At 41.3% G+C, this 20,210-nt stretch overlaps 1 protein-coding gene across 2 annotated transcripts in view; it reads left to right on the top strand.

The window, feature by feature from the left end:
- The window catches only part of LOC125466536 (MORN repeat-containing protein 1-like), a 185,610-nt gene that overhangs the window by 38,464 nt on the left and 126,936 nt on the right, over positions 1-20,210 (top strand). For both annotated transcript variants that reach the window (XM_048561130.2, XM_059638066.1), the window contains exons 9-10: positions 543-663; positions 4,699-4,865. In XM_048561130.2, coding sequence (XP_048417087.1) covers positions 543-663; positions 4,699-4,865 — 288 coding nt within the window. The remainder of the gene's footprint in view (positions 1-542; positions 664-4,698; positions 4,866-20,210) is intronic.

Below are 20,210 nucleotides of genomic sequence, written 5' to 3'. Positions count from 1 at the left end.
GGTCAATTTGCCATGATGTGGGGATTTTAAAATAAAGTGAGAGATGGACTAAGTATCATTATATTGTTTTCCTATATTCTAAAACTGAAAAAAGTGCCTTATTTATTGTATGATCTCTTTTGGAAAATAGGCACTGCCTTTCTAAGTTTTTGAATGGCCATGTAATACTCTCCGAGACTATAATGTAATTCAGATGTAAACCAGAAGTGTCCAAAACTTTTGTCTTTATGGGCCACTTAGTGTTGAGCCTTATGGGCAATGTATCAGGTTTAAATCCATGTTCTCCATTAATTCTCAAATATTTCAAGTTGCTGATACTAACAGAACCTGGTTTTCTCATTGAAACTTTATTTGGCAATGAGAGAACAGTCCTATTTAAACAGCCAAAAATTATAAGAACAATCAAACTCAAGTTGCCAGGGCAATATAGGTCATAAATTGTGAGCTGAGGCCTCTCTGGTTAGTCATCAGTTCATATATAGAAGAGGGACTGAAGGGGAAGACAGTACTTCTAATGATGATGTGCTTCTGTCTCCTTTTAGCTGAAAGTGGGCGAGTGTTGCAGATCTGGGCAGGAGTCAAGTATGTTAAGCTCTCCCCAAATGTCAATGACACATTCCTGGAGCTGGAGGATCTAGAACAGTCCCTTTTTGAAACACCATTGTAAGTGTTCTAGGTGAAGGTATAATATAAACATGCTTCATTTAAATGCTGATAAAACATTCCTCATGTCCCCTCCTGGTTTGTCATTGGAGTAAAATTCAGAGTTGCTATTCATCATATGTGAATCTGAATAGTAAGTGTGGCATGTAGTTCACTGTTCAGTGCCTCACTCCGAAGGGTATCTGTAGCTTTATTGAAAACATGCACATATGTGCACGCACACATGCATATATACATGTGCACTTTTTTCAGAGGGATTCAGTAGAACAATGCTTCTCAAATATTTTGCTACTGTGATTTCATTTTAATTTTGAAAAACTGTTATGATCCCAGGATGATAACTGGGTGAGTTATGGGAGATGTTGAGGGAGAGTTGTTGAGCAGGAACCGGGAACAGCAGTTGGACAGGGCTGGGTGGAAGTTGTGAGGCATGGAGAGTTGTTGAACAGGGATCGATTATTCTTTCCATAACCATTCTGTAGATTCTGGTGGGCTAAGAATTGTCCACACTCGTAACTGGAAACCTCACCTCCAGTCCCACCAGAATCTACACTTGACATTCATCGTTGCTGCTTCAGAGTTTTTGACATCTTGCACCAGATGTGGTCAGCAGCCTTGGTTAATTCCTTTTCTCCCTTTGTCTGTGTCTGTGAGACCAATTGAAGCCCAGGTACTGCTGTCTGTTTTACGATAGTTAATGCATCACATTCCAAAACTCTGATATGATTTGATGTACCCATCTACCAGACAAATTAAAAGAGCCTTCAATTCCAAAGTGCACAGTTTTTGATCCATTATGATTTTGACTCTTTCCCTGATGGACAATCTATGTAAATAGCCCCATGAACTACTCATTACAGTTGAGATTTTTCTGTAACCTAATTTTTGGTGCTGGACCTTTTTTAAATTCACTCCTGGATGTAGCATCCCTGGCTGGTCACCTCTTGAGAAGGTGATGGTGAGCTACTTTATTGAACTGCTGCAGACCATGTGCTGTAGGTAGACCAGTAATGCCATTAAGAAAGGATCTCCAGGATTGTGACCCAACTGTACTAAGGAATGGTGATACATTTCCAGATTGTGGTGTTCCCGTGTATCTGCTGTCCTTGTCCTTTTTGATGGTAAAAAGCTAAAGTTGCCAGAGTCTGAGTGGACCATAGGGTTGCTGTCTGAATAGAGAGAAGTGGTGGTGGTTTAAACAGAGAGTCACCGTGCCTCAAGCAAGGGGAGAGGTTGAAAAACTGTCCTTCATGGCAACTTCAGCCAGTGTGGGAATTGAACCCAATCTGGTCCCGCGTAACTTTAGTTAGAGCTCCCACTGATGAATTTAGACCTCAGGTGTAAACTGTTTGTACTCTACTGAAGGCTGGGACACCTGTCCTTCATCACAATTGAATTCACATATGTGCCAGTAGAGTTAGCCACCACTTTGAGCTGGAAAGAATGAGCTCCCAGCTCTGCTTAAAAACCTGTGCAAAATTCGTGCCGGACTCTTCCATGCTCCTTTGCATTGAATCCAGACTTCCTGGCAGGTCGCAAAGTATTTCATTATGCATAGCCATGAACCTTCTTCATCTGTACATGTGCTCTATTGATGCAGTCGTCTGAATCCTCTGCACCAGGACTTGTGTGACCTCACCCTCTGGCGTGCTAAACTTACAGGATTTTAAAAAGCCTCAATAGGTGGATGCTGAGAGATTGTTTCTACTGGTCAGAGAATCTAAAACACAGGGACATGCAATCAATATAAAGAGCTAATCACTTAGGACTGAGATAGGGAGAAAGTTCTTCTCTCAAAGTTTTCTGAATCTTTGGAATTTTCTGTTGCAGCACATTGTGGATGCCCCGTCATTCAGTACATGTAACCTGCTATCGAATTATTATTCTCAATAATCAGGAGATATTGGAACAGTCAAGAAAGTGGAGTTGAATCAGGTTTAATTATTTTAAATGATGAAACAGTCTCAATAGGCATATGAGATAACAAGGTGTAGGGCTGGATGAATACAGCAGGCCAAGCAGCATCAGAGGAGCAGGAAAGCTGATGTTTCGGGTCTAGACCCTTCTGAAGAATCTTCTGAAGAAGGGTCTAGGCCTGAAACATCAGCTTCCCTGTTCCTCCGATGCTGCTTGGTGTGCTGTGATCATTCAGCTCTACACCTTGTTATCTTAGATTCTCCAGCATCTGCAATTCCTTCTATCTCTGAATCAATAGGCATATGGTCTACTCTTGTTCCTTTTTTTTCTTGTGTTCTCACATCTTTGCTATTCCTGTCCTTGCCCTGACCCTTGTGCCAAGTGTCTTACCACTTGTAGATCCAATCTCTATTCTAAATTTCAAATCACACCCTGTGTGAATACCTGAACTGGTAGCTTGCTTGGAATGTTGAATGACAGTATGTGTTTGTGAAAATTGCCTTTTTTTCTGTTGTGCCACTGTCTGGCCAAGTTGGACTTCTGGTATATTTGAAAGGGGACAGACATAATGGTAAATTTATATTGAGGAAAAGAAGCAAAATAATAAGTGCTCACATCATCTACACCTTATAAACAAGAAGAGATTGTGGGATGAGGTGGAAGAATGTGAGAATGGGAATTAGGGAATTCCTTGCCCATTCCATTCAAGGCCAGTACTGTCTCCTGTATGGGAGTTAAAAGGTGCAGGTGTGGATGCCCCCCTCTGAATTAGCTCTTGTTGCTCTGATTGCATCACCTTGTACTTCCTAGTAATGCAAAAGAGAGACAGAGAAGTGTGTCAGTGAGTCTTGTGAAATCTGTTTGATTAGCTTGGCTGACATGTTTGAATAGCTGACAGTGTGTGCAGCCTGAGAGATATGGCTGTGAGACTTCCAGTGGCCTAAGTGTATAAAGGTGAAATGGAGCACATGTCAGGAATGAGTTCTGATAGATAGCGATTGTTAACTGTGTAAGTAATCGGTGCGTGGAGATTGAGCTGCATTGAGACTGATGGTGAGTATTAACATTGTGTCACACCACATTTAGCTATTAGAGTGAAACAGTGCAGAAACACCCTACTAGTTCATGCCAACCAGGTTTCCTACACTGAACTACTTCCATTTGCCTGTATTTGGCCCATATCCCTCTAAATCTTTCCTATCCATCGACGTGTCCAAATGTCTTTTATATGTTATAGTTGTACCTGTCTCTACCACTTCCTCTTACACAGATATACACACCACCTTTTGTGTGAAAAAGTTGCTTTTCAGGTCCCTTTTAAACCTTTTCCCTCTCACTTTAAACCTATGCCCTTCAGTTTTGGACTCCCCTACTCTGGAGAAAAGACCTTGGTAATTTACCTTATCTATGCCTCTTATGATTTTGTAAACCTCTGTAAAGTCACCCCTCAGCCTCCAAAGCTACAGGGAAAGAAGTCCCAACCTACCCAGCCTCTCCTTGTAACTCAAGCCCTCCAGCATCAGTAACATCCTTGCAAATCTCTTTTGCACCTTTTCCAGTTTAATAGCATACTTCTTATAAGCAGGTGACCAGATTTGTACATGGTACTCGAAATGTGGCTTTACAAATGTCTTGTACAACCGTGATATAATGTTCCAACACTGTACTCGGTGCCCTGACCAATGAAGGCAAGCATGCCAACTGCCTTCATCACCCTATCTAATGATGAGTCCCCTTTCAAGGAACTATGTACCTGCACTTCTACCCCTCTCTGATCGACAATGCTCCCCTACCATTAACTGTATAAGGCCTACCCTGGCCTGTCTTACCAAAATGCAACACCTCACACTGGGGCTAGACTCCTTGGGGTTAGACTCCTAGCATTGGCCTCCATGATTGTCTAATCCCATTTGTGTCTTGAGGGCCTGTTGATACCTGGCAAATACAGCACATCTAACCAGTTTTCCACCACCACCAAAAGTTCTGGTGCAGCGTCAGAAAGCAGCTCACTACCACGCAATTAGTCAGCGATGCCTTCATTTGGGAGGGGAGAGGGTGTTAGTGTTCCCAGAACTGGATGTGATGAAGACATCAAACTCTTGTTTTCTGTTCATGCAGTGGTTACAATGCCGTCAATTATCCCCTGATGGAATATGTGCCAGAACCCGACAAATTGGTTAACAGTGCTGAATCAAGTAGAACTGAAATTACCACAGACAGCTCTATGAATGAAATTAAGATGGATTTTCTTCCAATAACTCAAAGAACACATGGCTCATTGCAAGGTAACAGCTGAAATGCATATGATTCATTACACGGTAAGAGCTGAAACATGTGTTGCTTATTGTTTGTTCTAAGCTGAAATACATACGGCTCATTGCGTGATAAGAGTTAAGAAAACTTGAAAAATGGTAACTGCCAGGCCCCTGTCCAAGCTCCAGTTTCGGTTGTGCCAAGGACCCTGCATCACCTTCCCAAAATGACATGTTGTTTATGTGTGAATCTAGAGAATGTAGGCAGATCTTCACCATCATAGCCAAGTCAGCAGATAATTTCACTCACAGTTCACATAAGGTTTCTTGGATAACAACTGGAGTGAGGACGAAGCCACTCACCAAGATCAATTGTAATGCCTCATTCTGACTAAATTGAATCAATCTTACATGCTTCCAGTCTGTACAGTTCAAGAAGAGTTGCTTTCACCCATAAGTCATCAGGAGCTGAGGACGTTTTCAGTATATTAATCAGAATATGAATGAACAAGTTAAGCATGGCGGTCAAATTATAGGTGTTTATTTAACCCCTCTCACTCTCAGATAACTCTTTCATCCTCCATAAACTTGACCATTCAGTAGTTTATCTTTTAGCAGCTAATCCCTAAACTGGGGCTTCCCAAAGTTGGGATCAGGACTCCAGTGGGTTTACGAGCTGAAATTTTGGAGTTATGAGCTCTGAGGCAGCAATGGTTGCTCGGAACATTGGGTTAGAGCAGCTGTGGCCCTTCTCTAACAGGGCCCACCATTCTTATATCAGCATGACCTCTATCATCCTCATCCCTGCCTCCCGCCAAACCACCACAATGATTTTCAAACTTCGAAATGGATTCACAGCAGGCAAATGTTTGGGAATCTCTGGAGTTCCTTCTCTCAATCTCTGCTTCTCTCCCTGGTCCTGTAAAATACTCCTTAGACTTATCCCTTTGAGCAATTATTAAAACAACCAACCTAATATCTTATTATGTTTTTGGTGTCTCTGGTTGAATTTTATTCCCATTGAGGCAGGGAAGGGAAGCAGGCAAGTGCTAAAAAATAGAGCTGGCATGCCAATTCCCCAACTGGACCATTCCATTTCTCTTCCAGGTTCCCACAGACAGCTGGAGTCAATTTAGCTGTTTAACAGTTTACTCTCTGTTGCATTCTGTTGCTGTTTTCAAGCTGGATGTCCTCCAATTGGCTTTCCAGCTTCAAAAGCCTTCCCACAGTCCTTAATTGGACAGTGCACCTACAGTCTGGCCATTTATTTGCCACTCTGGGACAAATCACATTGGGTGACTGTTTCCAACACAGTGCATGTGTGTGACCACACCCCCCACCCTTGACTTCGATCTTGATACCTGGGGTTGTCAAACCCACAAAGAACTTCCTGCTCATTGTACCTGATAATGCTTCTGTGAGGCACCAAGAGACTTCATAATTATTCTTAACCAGGCAATATGGATATTAAAATCTTGGCATTCTTTCCTCACCACCTGCTATGTGATGTTGGAGGCCAAGAATGGAAGTGCATTGCTCAGTTCTTACATGGTTAAAAATTCATTGGATGAGTCTCATCCATTTTTAATATCTGTTTTAAATGCACCTGCTTAAACTTGCCTGCCCATGGACAAGCAGCTAACTTCTGTGTTCCAATTTGCATCTGTTGTGTAATCCTGACATGGTAGGGACCCAGCAGAATGACGTGACAACCCAATCCCTGAACTCCAGTGTTCGAAGCATTCTCTGAAATTAGACAGTAACAGGATTGAAAGTCCAGCTTCCTGTGAAGTTCTACAACATTTGTGTATGCATTTGTGACGTCCATTGCTTACCTTCTGTTTTATATGTTTGTAGCTAGTAGTTTCAGGAGTTTAATTGATTCATTCCCAGATGATCCAGTGAGGCTTGACATTTATTGGTTATGTGGCTTTCAAAAGCTCCATTGAGTTAATTAATCCTGAACCTCAATGGAAAAGAAGACATTCATATTTAACGGTAGTGCATAACTGATTTTGTGTATAATTCTGGATTTGCTTACTGCTTGGTTACATGCATCTGAACTCAAACATTCCTGCCCACCTTGGTTAATTCTATGATAAAATGGCAGCATCTTATCCATGGTCCTTTACAGCTATTTGAGCCAAGTACACCTTTAAAATGTCGCCATTGCCATTAGATCTAATGGTCAAGAATGTAATTGAATAGGCGATATGTGGAATCCTACTTCCTGGTAACTTTAGGTAAACTGAGGAGCAGAACAGATTCAAAGTGCTGAAAGGATGACTCTTGTTCCTGGGTTTCTATGATTCATCAGCACTGGGAACTGCAAGCCTTTAAGTGTTACAATAGTGAACAAAATGGCATTTATGCAACCCTAATAGCTGTGAATGTCACAAGTGACATTTCTCTGATGAAAGTCTATCCAGAAATGATAACGCATTTTTGTTCCAAATGCTGCCAGACCTGCTGAATACTTTTTGGTATTTTCTGTTTTCATTTCTGATTTCCAGCATTAGGTGCATTATTGAAGAAATGTCCATTTGGATTATGCATGTGTCTGTGTGTCCGTGAAGATTCAGGGCAAGCTTCAGCAGGCAGGGCTTCATGGTGACCTCAGCTAGTTCAGGAATTGAATCCGTGCTATTCCATCATTGTACTTTACAAAGCAGCCTTTCAGCCAACTGAGCTAACCAATTGCAAGTTATTTTACCTTTGTACTAATGGGCATTTCTTTTCTTTGCCCTTTCAAAATTGCTCCTGTGCCATATATATGACAAAACTTGCATTTCTAAAGGATGTCTTCAGGATGTCCCAAAGCATTTTACAGCCAATGAAGAGATAGTAAGAACTGCGGATGCTAGAGCCCAAGATAACACACTGTGGAGCTGGAGGAACACAGCTAGCGAGGCAGCATCAGAGGAGCAGGAAAGCTGATGGTTTGGGTCAGGATCCTTCCTCAGAAAATCTCTTGGCTCCTGTGATGCTGCCTAACTTGCTGTGTTCCTCCAGCTTCACAGTGTGTTATCTTAGAGCCAATGAAGTAGTTTTAAATTGGGGTTTGGCCCAGTTGTAATATCAGGATGTTTACTTTGTAATTTTAATCCTGAATGGTTTTGCTGAACATATTCACACTGCATTCTCCAAAGCAGAATCAGTCAGTTCCACAAAGCTTTCCTGAGCTGGCTAATTAACAGTTACCATTTGATTTGCTGTACTGGTACCATAATGAATAATCTGAATCTACCCTACATCTGCGCCCTCTGGGCTCTCACACCACAACTACAATCCTCTATTGTTAGAAACTAGAGGATTTTCAATATGAAACTGAGTGTGAAACAAGGCACTAAACATGTCCCAGCATATGCCAGTGTGTCAAGATGTTAAGCATCGCAGCAATGAATGAGAAAAATAATTGGTAATTAGCCCTGTTGAAGGCTGGAATCATTTTATTCGAACCTCATCAGCCCTTAAAACAAACAAAACCACAGTCTAATTAATTTTTTAAAAATATTAGTGCGTGCATCTTGTTCCATTTTCTTTGAGTAACCTGCAGTTGTTTGCATGTGTATAAGTGCAGATTTTTTTTTACATGAATCTTTATGTTGAACTTGAATTGTCAGGCACGCAGATGAAGATTTAGCACAAGAATATCTTGGTGACAAACAAGTGCAGTGAACTTAAGTGCAGTTGGTGGTGACCTTACGTTTCTCCCATAGTTCTTCCAACCTGATTGCAAAGGCATACTGATGGTTGTAATAGGAGCTTAGGAAGGAAGAGGGCAGTGGTGACACAGGACTGACTGCTCCACTCCACAGCACTGATTTTTGTCCAAGGTAAAAGGAATGCAAGTCAGGGAAAAAAGCAGTGGTGGTGATTGGGTTGGTAGGGGAGAGATGTGATAGTGTATCTGTGTTAAATCTGTGCTTTTGGCCAGAGAATGTGTATTTTTATGTCAACTTGTACAGTTCTTGACCTCTGTCAAGAGTTCCAAAGGGATTTAGGGAGACTATGGAAGGAACCATTTCTTGTTTCTTTGAGTACAATGTGGTGTTTCACTTGGAGCTGATGCACTTGGTCACTGTCATTGTCCCCTGTGACATGGTATACTTGGCAAACTCTCCAGACAGGAGCAGGCGCACGGTAATCTGGATCTCCTGGGAGCTGATGTTGCTGTGCTTGTTGTAATGGGCCAGGCAGGAAGCTTCCCCTGGGATGCACTGGGAAATATCGTTGTTGAACGAATTCATGGTGCTCATATCCTTCGAGGAGATGCCATAGTTGGGATGGACCTGCTTCACTTGTAAATGTTGACAACATAACTTGCTTTCCTTATCTGCTGCTGTCCACTGGTGCCATCTTCTTGGTGATTTTCTTTGTGTTCTTCTTGGAAGCTTGCTGTGCTTTCTGACTCATCAGCCAGAGCAACAGTTAATTTCAGACACTTGTGGCTTTGAGATGTCTTTTTTCTGTAAACCTCTAACATGTTTACACCTCTTCTATTTAATTACATTCATTGCATTGGGTATCATGAGAAGCCAGGCAGGATGATGGTGAGGAGAGTGACTCATGAGATGGAGTGTTATGAAGATTGCATTTGATTTCAGTGTGTCCATTTCGGCCTTCAGTACTTTCAGTTCATCTGTGTAACTTTGCTGCTCCCTATGTTTATAGCGTTTCCCTGCTCCACAAACCTGTGGGATCTCTGCATGTCTCCAAATCTAGTCCCTTGGGCATCCTGAAGTTCCAGCATTGGTAACTAAGCAGTCAGCTGTCTCGACCCAACATTTATAACAGTGACTATGCTGCAGAGGTATTTAGGAACATTCTGACATTGTGAAAGACATTATATAAATGCAAGGTTTCTGTAAACTCTGGATTTTTCTCCTTAAACTCCTACTGTTCAAACCTTCAGCTGCTCCTTAAAACCTACCTCTTTGACCAAATGTTTTGTCACTGGCTTAATATCTTCTTTCTTCCAAAATGCATTCATGGGATGAGGGCATCACTGGCCTGGCCAGCATTTATTGCCCATCCCTAATGCACAGAGGGCAGTTAAGAGTTGACTACATTGCTGTAGGTTTGGAGTTACAAGTAAACCAGTCTAGGGATTGTAGTTTCCATTCCTAAAGGAATTAGGTGTGACATTATTATGAATGTGATAGTTATTTTCATCTGATAGCACTCCTCTGAAGTTCCTTGTGATATTTTACTGCAATAAAAGTAATAATAAATGCAAGTTACTGTATATTTTTTAATCACTTCACTGCTCCCTCTTCCCCTAGCTTTTTATACAAATTTCTGTCTGATGATGAGTACATAAAAGCCCTCTTGTCTCTATGGAATGGCCACATGATCCTAGAGAGTGAGTGTTTGCAGACTATTTGACGTAGAAGGTAACTTACACAAACCAAATTCTCTCTAACTCATAAACCCCTACACCCTCCGCCACCCAAACTTACACCTACACATTCAGTTTACAGCAGGGCTTGCCACTGAGCTTTCAATATTTCCCTCTCTTGGAAAAATAAACCCTTGTGCACCTCTCCTCTCCACTCTCAAACTCAATCCTTGTTGTAACATCCTAAAGATAATGTTAGTTTCACAAACTATTACTATTACTAGCGCCGAGGGTGTATGACGCTGCAAGGGAGACAGCATGCCAATAGGTTTTCTTCATTACAGCAGTGATTGCAAAGTGCCTAACAGATTGACTTAGATATTGGAGATTGTGAAAGGCATGATATGCATGCAAGCTTTTCTTTTGAAATAAAACATAGAATACAGAATTCTTGAGGCTTTGGGCTTGCAGTGCATGACAAATGCAGCCCCAAAGGCATTAACTTGCTAACTTTATCAATTCCTTAAAATTCTATTTTGGACCACAATTTGGAAGCCTCTGCCAGATAGTAATTACGAGCAAGAATCGCACCAAAATTTGCAACTCGCCTTTGCCCTTATACACAGAAGCCAATTGTAATGTCCCCATTTCTGACCCCAGCTGAGATCAGCTATCTTGAAACACACCTGGGATCAAATTTGGTAACTGTTTATGTTTAGGATTCATGTCTACAGAGGACGCATTAAAAGCAGGTGGAAATCAACTCATTAACAACCCTAACACCTTATTTAATCTCCCAAATCCGAAAAGGTATGACCTACTGTTTACAAATCATCTTAGTCAGCAGCTGTCAGGGGAAGGAGGACCTGATACCCTGTCTCCCTCAGCTCCATTCAGATCCCATATTCTGAAGGGCAAGTTAACCTAGTTCCTTTGGAGAAGAAAAACTCTACGTCAATTGGTTACTTTTATATCTAATCCTCCTTCCTTACTGCTGAGCCTGCAAGTTTTGCAGTCTGTTTGGCAGGATGATAAACACTCATCCTGAGCCAGCATTTGCTTTAACACAGATTGGCAGAGACTGCAGCAGACAAGGCAGGATAGTCCACATTGGTTGCTCTAAATGCATATGCGCATAGAACAGTTATTGTGAAACTAGCACAAGTGCCAGAGACGCTCACAGATTAGTTACCCTATTAAATAATGATGCCTGTCAGAGTGTTAGCTTATAAAAAAACCGTTTTCAGGATGTGGGTAGAGCTGGCAAAGTCATGTTTTTCATGCTGTGCCTAGTTGCCCCAAGAAAGTAGTAGTGGGCTACCTACTTTAAAAGGCAGCAGTCCCTCAGCTGATGGTGGTCCTGAAATGGCATCAGACATTTAATTAACTCCAAGATATTGGCCCAGCAACAATAATAAGCAGAAGTAATCTTTTCTTATTGGTGGTGTGTTTTGAGAAGAGCTGAGAGATGGTGTTCTTTTATCTTATTGCTCTTATTCTTCTTGATGCTGCATGTTTTGGGGCTGGGAAGTGCTATTCATGTAAGCTTAATAAATTGCTGCAATGCATATTGTCAATGACATATATTGGAGTTGAAGTGTGTCAGTGGCAGAAGGGGTGCAGGAGAGATACTGATTCATAAGCCTGTGATGTTGATCAAGCAAGCTGTACTCGTCACAGTGAATAGACCATCTTAAGGCAGACAGTACAAAGTCAATCCTCTGAAATTCTGAATTGAATGGTCCTTTTTCATTCACGCTCATTTGTTTTAAAGTAGCTTTCAGTTTTCCCATATTTTATATCTCTGCACATTTCTCAGTTGTGAGATGCAAAAAAGAGATTGTGTGGCTTCTGGAGCTCCCCTTTGGAGGGTTGTGAGAAAGAGTGGTTGGCTTTTTGGCAATATTGATGAGTATGTATATTTAACTTGCCATTCCTCCCACCTATTTCTACATTTTCTTGTTAAGAACATTAGAACAGGACTAATTTTTGTGCATGCACCAGGACAGAAACTATTGGCAGTCTGTTGGATCAGAGAGTACACCCATTATATCCTTGCCTGTTGTTCTCTTACATGTATAGACAGGAATAAACCTCTCATGCTTTTCTCTTTAGATAATAAAGTGTGAAGCTGGATGAACACAGCAGGCCAAGCAGCATCTCAGGAGCACAGAAGCTGACGTTTCGGGCCTAGACCCTTCATCAGACTAGGCCCGAAACGTCAGCTTTTGTGCTCCTGAGATGCTGCTTGACCTGCTGTGTTCATCCAGCTTCACACTTTATTATCTTGGATTCTCCAGCATCTGCAGTTCCCATTATCTCTGATGCTTTTCTCTTTCCTTGTTCAGGATTATTGATGGAACTTATTAACACATTAACTACTGCCTTAGCTATGATCAGGTAACTCATCATTCCATGATTTATAGACATATAAATTGGACTTCTTGATTGCTTAATTTTTCAAATTCTCAATGATGTTTTCATAATCATTTACCAAAATGATTCACTGAAATGAAAATACAGACCATTTTCTCAGAATAAAATAATGGCAAAATCATTCACCAGATTTTGTATCCTAAGGATGTGGAGATATACTCAGTAGTGTCCCTCAGGTTACAGTTTTCCCTCTTCCTGCATTCTTACTAACTTTGAAACCAAGGATATATTTTCAACTTATTGCTTCTGAGGGGATGGAAGACCATGCCTAAGGAACATTGAGCTATCTCATACTTAATACATTCTCTCCTATTATAGAACTAGCGATTTGGAACTCTCCAAATTCCTTTCATCCTTTCCCGCCCCCACCATCTCAACTTATACACTTTAAAAGCCCTAAGTTTGGCATTACCTGATTATTGCCTTCCTGTCTTCTCTCCTGGCTTTTTCATCTTTGACAATATCCTGCATCATGACCTTGGTGTTTCACCTATGACTCTCAAGTTAATTAGTATTAACAATGATCCAAAGTCCTTCCCAGATATTGGCAGCAATCAACAGGTCTCAAAAGGAAGATCAGGTCATTTCTGATAACATACATATTAACCGAGGACAGGCTGACCTGGAAAGAAACAGGTTGACTCGAGCTATCAATCAGTTAGTTCAAATTGTAAATAACTCTGATTTGAGCCATTTTATCCATGTTGGAACAAAACCAGAGTTCTGGTTGGTTTAAACGCTGAGTTGCTTTATTAGAGCAGAATTTAAGGTGTTTCACATTACCTGGGAGAATTTTCATTCTGATTCTATGGCTTTTGTAGAAATGTAATTGAACTAATCTGAATCATTTTGGTCAGCTGACCAACCATAATAATTTCACTTCCCATCCCAAACACTGACAGAAAATGCCCATTTGAGAAATTTCTGCATGGTTGAAATGCACAGAGACATTCATAGACACGTTTGAATAATTCCTTCCCTGCTGGAAAGATTTTTAATATTTTTTGTTCATCAAAAAATTGTTTAATGGGTTGTGTTCAAAGCAAAGTCAATTATAAAATAGTCATAAGCAAACTCTAAATGGGAAAGTTTGTTGATCAAATGGCCTTTCTCACTAGGAGTGATATTTCCAAATCTTGCTCTGTTTCACAATGAAATCCATTGAGAAGGATCTCCTGTGGAGAATCCACAGGGTGTACTAATAACAAACAAGTGGTGCAGCACACGCCTGATGATGTGGTGGGAACGGACAGAACCTCATGTAGCACTAATTGATGCAGACCACCAAGATCCAGGTGCAGACCACAATCCGTTCACTGACATGAAGAATGGCCACTGGTGAGGACTCAGCTGGCATCCGATTAACAGTGCCCAAGCATGAATCATACCTTTAGAAAAACAGAAGGTAAAAATAATTTCCTTTTACAGAGGACGGAGCCAGTTGGAACTTGAATTCAAGATCCACTGCAGGCTCAGTGGTTGCACCTGCTCCCTTATTGTGACCTTCTGATCCCAACAGATGTGAGCAGGACCTTGGAACTTTAGGTAGTTCAAGATGCTGAAGTGAAAGAAGTGCATGACTAATCAGGGAGAAATCCAAAGTCTCTATAGACTGTTTGGGACTTTTGATCAATGATTAACACTGTGTCATCAATGCTACACAATCTAACTTTAACAGGATAAGGAATGTACAGAAAATATTCCAAATTAGATGACACACCAATCCAAACTGTTGGGATGATCAACTTTCTGACTCCTGAATGAGCTGAGCTTCAGCATTCTCAGCCTTGTGTGGACGCTGTTGTAGGGCAGTGATTGTACCCCAGCCTTTGAACCAGGAGACCTGGGTTCAAGTCCCATTCTGCTTCTGAACAAACTGATTCATAAAATACATAATTGTGTGAGAGCACACCACACAAACCGTCTTTAATGCAGCTCAAGTTAATATTCTGAATTGAAGGGCAGCTAGTACAGGGGCTGGAAGTGTCTCTAGGTGGAAGTGTGACTCTGAGGATGTGGAGGATGGTGGCGATACATTGTTGATACCTGGCCTGGCCATACATGATACAGGCTTCACTGCCAGCAAAGAGCGTTCTTCCACTTTCATTGCTGACAGCTTGTAATCTGATAAGCACAAATATTCACACCACATTTGCGCCTCAGCACCTCAATAAAAATTAAAATGAAATGTAAAGCTGTTGGCAAAGCACAGTACCAGAAAATAGCATACATTCACCTGCACTTTGTCCAAGCTCCCAAAGTATTAACCTACAGCAAGTACTTGGAATGTGCTTCATTAATTTTACTGAAGATGCAAATTCCATTTTTAGTCATCAGAAGTCTTTGGGGCAGCCAAGGTTTAAAAGAATTTTTTAAGAACCTTCTACAGTGGTCTAGATATTAATTGAATAAGTAGGCAACCTTAAGCAGCTATAAAAAATATCCAGTAATTCATCTAGACAAAACAGATAGGACAGTTACATATTGCAGCCCTAGTGTTCCTCCTGTATTGATTTGTGCACTTATGGAACAGCACTTGATGTATTAACCATGCTGAAGTGCACCAGAAATAGAAGTGGAAGCACGAGTGAATAATGCATTTGGATGGGAGAACCATCTCCCTGAGCCACAGTAAGCTTGTAGACAGAGTGTTCGTTTCTGGGCTTGCAGAAACAGCTGCACTTATAAAAAAAGAAAATCACAGTATTGTGACTTATCTTGGAAGAGCTTGCAACATAAAACATTGTTCACTAGGTAAAAAAAAAATTATGTCAGCCAGTCTGACATAGAATTTATTTTTCAATGTACAAGTCCTTTGTATGTTAGTTACTCTTTCATTGCTTGGAATGAATGCTGTTAGTTTGCAAATGCCCTCACGGCTAAGAAAACCCTTGAGAGTTCTTCTGAGTTTTATATTTTTCTGCGTGTTGATCTCTCTGCTTGTAGATTTCTCTACTTATCTTTTCTCTTCATTTTAAGTTCTCCCACATCCTTAACATGCTAAATCCCATTCCCTTAATGGCAAGTGACCAGCCTCCTATCCTCACTAATGGCACTATGCTTTCAACCCATAGTAGTTGAAGTTCAGTGCATTGACATCTCCGAAACAAAAGATTATGAGTTCAAGTCCCACTTTAAAGGCTTAAGTAAAAAAAGATCCAGGCTGATGTTCCACTGTACAACTAAGAGAATGCTGCACCGTTAATATGTCGGATGAGACATTAAACTAAGGGACCATATGTCCTCTCAGTTGAATGTGAAATAATCTATGCTTCTACTCAAATAAAAGCAAAGAAATTCTTTCCAGTATCATAGCCAATATTTATCTCTCAACCAATGTGATTCAAAACACAAACTGTATCTGGCCATTATCACGTTGCTGTTCAAGGGATCTTGTGCATCATTTGTTTGGTACAAAACAATAGAGATTATGCTTCAAAACCACTTTGTTGTCTATAAAGGACTTTGGAAAGCCCTGACGTTGTGAAAAGTACTGGAAGAGTCACTAAACTCAAAAATAATAATACTGTTTCCTTTCCAGAAATTTCTGTTTTGTGTGTTTCTCAGTTATTTGTTTTATTTTAGCACTACAGAAGTGATTTCTAAAATTCAAAATGGATGCCTCGCTGGATCTTGTGATTTTAGGACATCTAACTTGTATAGCACCTGAAATCTTGAATCTGATACAGAACCTGAACCGAAAACAGAGCCTGGAACTAGATCAACACACCATTTCAAAAATCAACACACCATTTCAAAACTGTCTGGTTTTTGGACAATTCCAGTTCTCAGACAATGGAATTTGGGCTTTGCACCTGTGTATAAATGAATTTCTTTCTTTTTTTTCTCTCTCTCTGGTGGCAATGGCAGGGTAGGAGGTTTTTGGGCCCTGTGCCCATACGCTCCTGCTCATCTGGCCGGCTGCATTCTTCTTTGTTCCTTATTTCTTTTCTGTTTTATTTCTTCATTTCTCTTTTATATCAAGGTTTACCTTTTCTTCTTTTCTGCGGTTGCAGTGGAGGAAGGCGGTTGTGAGGGCCTGCTGCCATCGTGGTGGATCCGGATATCCATTCCTCATGGCCGCAGTGCCTGCAACTTTATCGAAGGCTTCCTCATTGATGGGTCTGATCTGTTCCTCCTGGGATGGTGGGGCGGCTTCAACAGTGACTAGAGTGATGGCGGAATAGTAGTTGAAGTTCGTTCCTCATGGCAAAGTGGCAGCATCGGGTCATGACTGAAATGGTGATGGCTTCAGTGTTAGTGGCTTAGTAGGTCCGGTCTGATCCTCCTTGCTATGGTAGCAATGCAGTGGCTTCAGTATCAGCTTCAGCAGTGGCAGCTTAGTGGATCCAGACATGGAAATCCTTGTTCTGGTGGCCTCAGGGGCAGCTTCAGTGGCAGCATCCCATAGCCACTCCAGAAACCCAGGGAACAAAAGATGAACTTTGTCTTTACTTTGTCTCAATTATTTCTTTTTATAATTTCTCTAATTAAAATGATACCAAATTGTGACGACTATATATATCTCACTGTATTTTCATAAGTATAAGTTACAGTAATTGCTCTTCTGTTTTCTGTCATTGCTTCTTTTAGCCTATTTCTTAGCTTTTTTAAAGCCACTGCCAGTACAACACTGAACCACATGGAACAGAAGATCCTTGATGAGATCCCCAGTCTGCACTAAGTTGATGGCTCAAAGTCAGATGGACCAATGAGCTTAATTAGCTAGAATGCTTACCACCATTGACTAACTAGAGAAATGCTCACTGTATAGGCTCAGTGAAGAATGGTTACATAGAACAAAATAGCAGAAGGCTAATAGCACTTTATGAAACTACCCCAGAGGAAGAAAAGAATTAGACCATCTATCCCATTGGCAGAATTCTGGGAGGAAAGAAGGTCGGGAAATTTAGTAATGACAGCCTGTACCTATGCTACTAGCAGCTCTGTAGAGGTTCTTCTTTGACTGCTGATCTTGTTAGTTTCATAACTTATGCTTCAGAGGATTAATAAATTTTTGGAGTCTTTGAATCTGGCCTGAACTTATCTGGACGCTTGTGCTGATTGAATTATGTGTGGGGAATTTCACTATGCTCTTGATGAATGCTGCCGTGCTGGTGAAGAGAATTTAAACAGAATTAGATCTGATAAGAGCTTCAGAAGTGGACTGAGGGCTGCACATGCGTCTCCAGACAGCCTTAGCAGCTTGCGAACTGCAGCTGCTGGTACCCTCACATGGAGACAGGAGATGCTGACTGTGTCAACAGTCTGCCAGAAAATACTTTATTGATCGTTTTACTGGCACAAACCTGTACTTAGGTCTATAGCATGAGGCTGATGTATAAATATTTTATATAGCTTAAAATAATAGAGCTCTTAAAAGGGCAATGACTCCATTTCAGGAGCCAAAACAGTCAGAGGGGCTGCACGCAATTTCTGTCTCAGTAATAGCAAGGATAAGAACACAGCATCTTTAATACAATAACCTGCAGAGATTTGTTTGCTGCAGTTGGTAATACTCAGCTGTAGGTTTTTTAAGTTTCACTACCAAAATCTGGGCCTGTAGTCTAGGCTGACATTCCAACATGGGATTTTCACAGTGAACAAGCCAACATCTGTCCTCTTGACCTCACCATCAGTTGCAGCACCAGACAAATGAAGCTGCTTTTTAAGGAGCATCACAGCCCGATGCTCCCCAACTAGAAAGTCAGAAAGGTATGACTGCCCAAGTTCTGATTGCCGTCCAACATCAAATTAACACTAAGTTCAGCATTGATATTTGAAATTGAGACTTTCACTTCTCTGTCTGGAAGATATACTGCCTTGGAAAGTTGCCAGGCAAACTTACGACGAGCAGCTCTGAAGTCTAAGCAGCGCTGAGGAATATAAGTAAGTTAAAGATCGTGGCTCTTGCCATTGTTCCTCATGATGGAGAGGCTTCAAGACACCATGGTAGATCAGTTAAAGGGGATATCAGCTTGGGGAGGAGTGCAGAGTGGTTGTGCCTCTGATAAGCCCAGGATTGCCCTAACCAACCATCAACTACCGCCGCCCCCTCCACCAACTCTCATTCAATCACAACCATCAAAGCTAAAGCTAACACTGCTGTGCCATTGACATGACATTGGCCTAATCTGTTGCAGGTCAAATACCAATAGGCTTAAGGATAGGAAGGCGGTCTCAATTGTATTGATTGTAACAAGGTCAGCCAGGTGGACCTCATAGAATTTGAATTCCCTGATTGGGGCTGTTATTCTGATCCAAACAGGGAGCCCTGGCTGACAGATATAAACAGGAATGTCAGACATCTTGACACCCTGGGAGTTGACTCTGACAAGGCTATACCAGAGTCAAGGCCTTTCCATGTGTAAGTAAAGGGTGACTTGATGAAGGAATATCCACCTCTGTGGAGCTATTTCAGTGACAATATAAGTTAAGCAATTCCTGAAAAAACCCACTCACAACAGTTGTCTTTGAATTGGAGTAAGCACTATTTGAATTATGCCGCAATTTGGCAAGCTTGACCCTTTTGACTTTGCTGTCTAAGATTGGGCCCAGTATGTGGAACAAATGCATAATTTTTTCCGGGCAAATGATATTGGGGCAGCTGAAAAGCAACAAATAATTTTTCTGACAAAGTTTTGGACCCGCAGCTTTTTCGGTTATTAGGAGACTAACTTTCACTGAGTCACCAGATACTAAAACTTCCTAGAATTGATTGGATTTAGTTAAGGAATATTATGACACAAATCCTCTTCTAACTCTGAGATGCTGTTATTTTTACTCAGATTGGAGAACCGGGGAATCCGTGACAGGGTTTTTGACTAGGTTAAGATGACTTAGAGCCATGTGACTGGTTTAACCCTTAATGAGATGCTGAGGGACCGATTGGTATGTGGGATTAATAATGTAACCATGCAAAAGTGCCTGCTAGCTGAAGCCAAATTGGACTTCAAATATGCAGTACAACTGGCTTTGTCGTTGGAAAATGCAGCATGTGAAGCATATGAGTTACAGGGTATTCAAATTAAGTAGACACCCTCACCGGTCTGACTGAGCTTGGGGAGCACCACTTGAGTGAAGGCAATTGCATGGCCTCATTCAGGACGTATCCTGAACAGAGGCACTCTAGGTTAGCCCACAGTAAAACCCCACAAAAAAATGCCTATCCTCAGCCAAGCGGTTAAAATTATCTTCAGATCTCGGCCGACATGCCGTTGTAGTTGCTGCCAGTATGCAAACTCGAGAAAGCAAATTGAGTAAGAGAACTCATTGTCTGGTGTCCAGAAGAGTGCTGGACAAGTCCACCTACATCTGGTTTGGAAAAGTTAGATTGCTTAGAAACACCCAAATGAGAACCAATCAAAATAAATGTATGGTTAAATGGTCACCTGGTTCTAATGGAGGTCAGTACCAGTGCTGCCATTTCATTGATTGCAGAACCAGCCTTTAACAAAATTTGCTCTTGACTCCAACCCTTAAGTTTGCACAAGGCCTCGGCTTGATTTAGAACCTATGCCCAGGGAGGCTTTACAGATTAGGGGTACAACTTTGGTTGAACTCTCTTATGAAAAGCAGTTGGTTCAGTTTCTGCTGAGTGC

Source organism: Stegostoma tigrinum, chromosome 28 (assembly GCF_030684315.1).
Source record: "Stegostoma tigrinum isolate sSteTig4 chromosome 28, sSteTig4.hap1, whole genome shotgun sequence".
Taxonomy (NCBI): Eukaryota; Metazoa; Chordata; class Chondrichthyes; order Orectolobiformes; family Stegostomatidae; genus Stegostoma; species Stegostoma tigrinum.
This window is presented reverse-complemented; position numbering and strand designations above follow the sequence as displayed.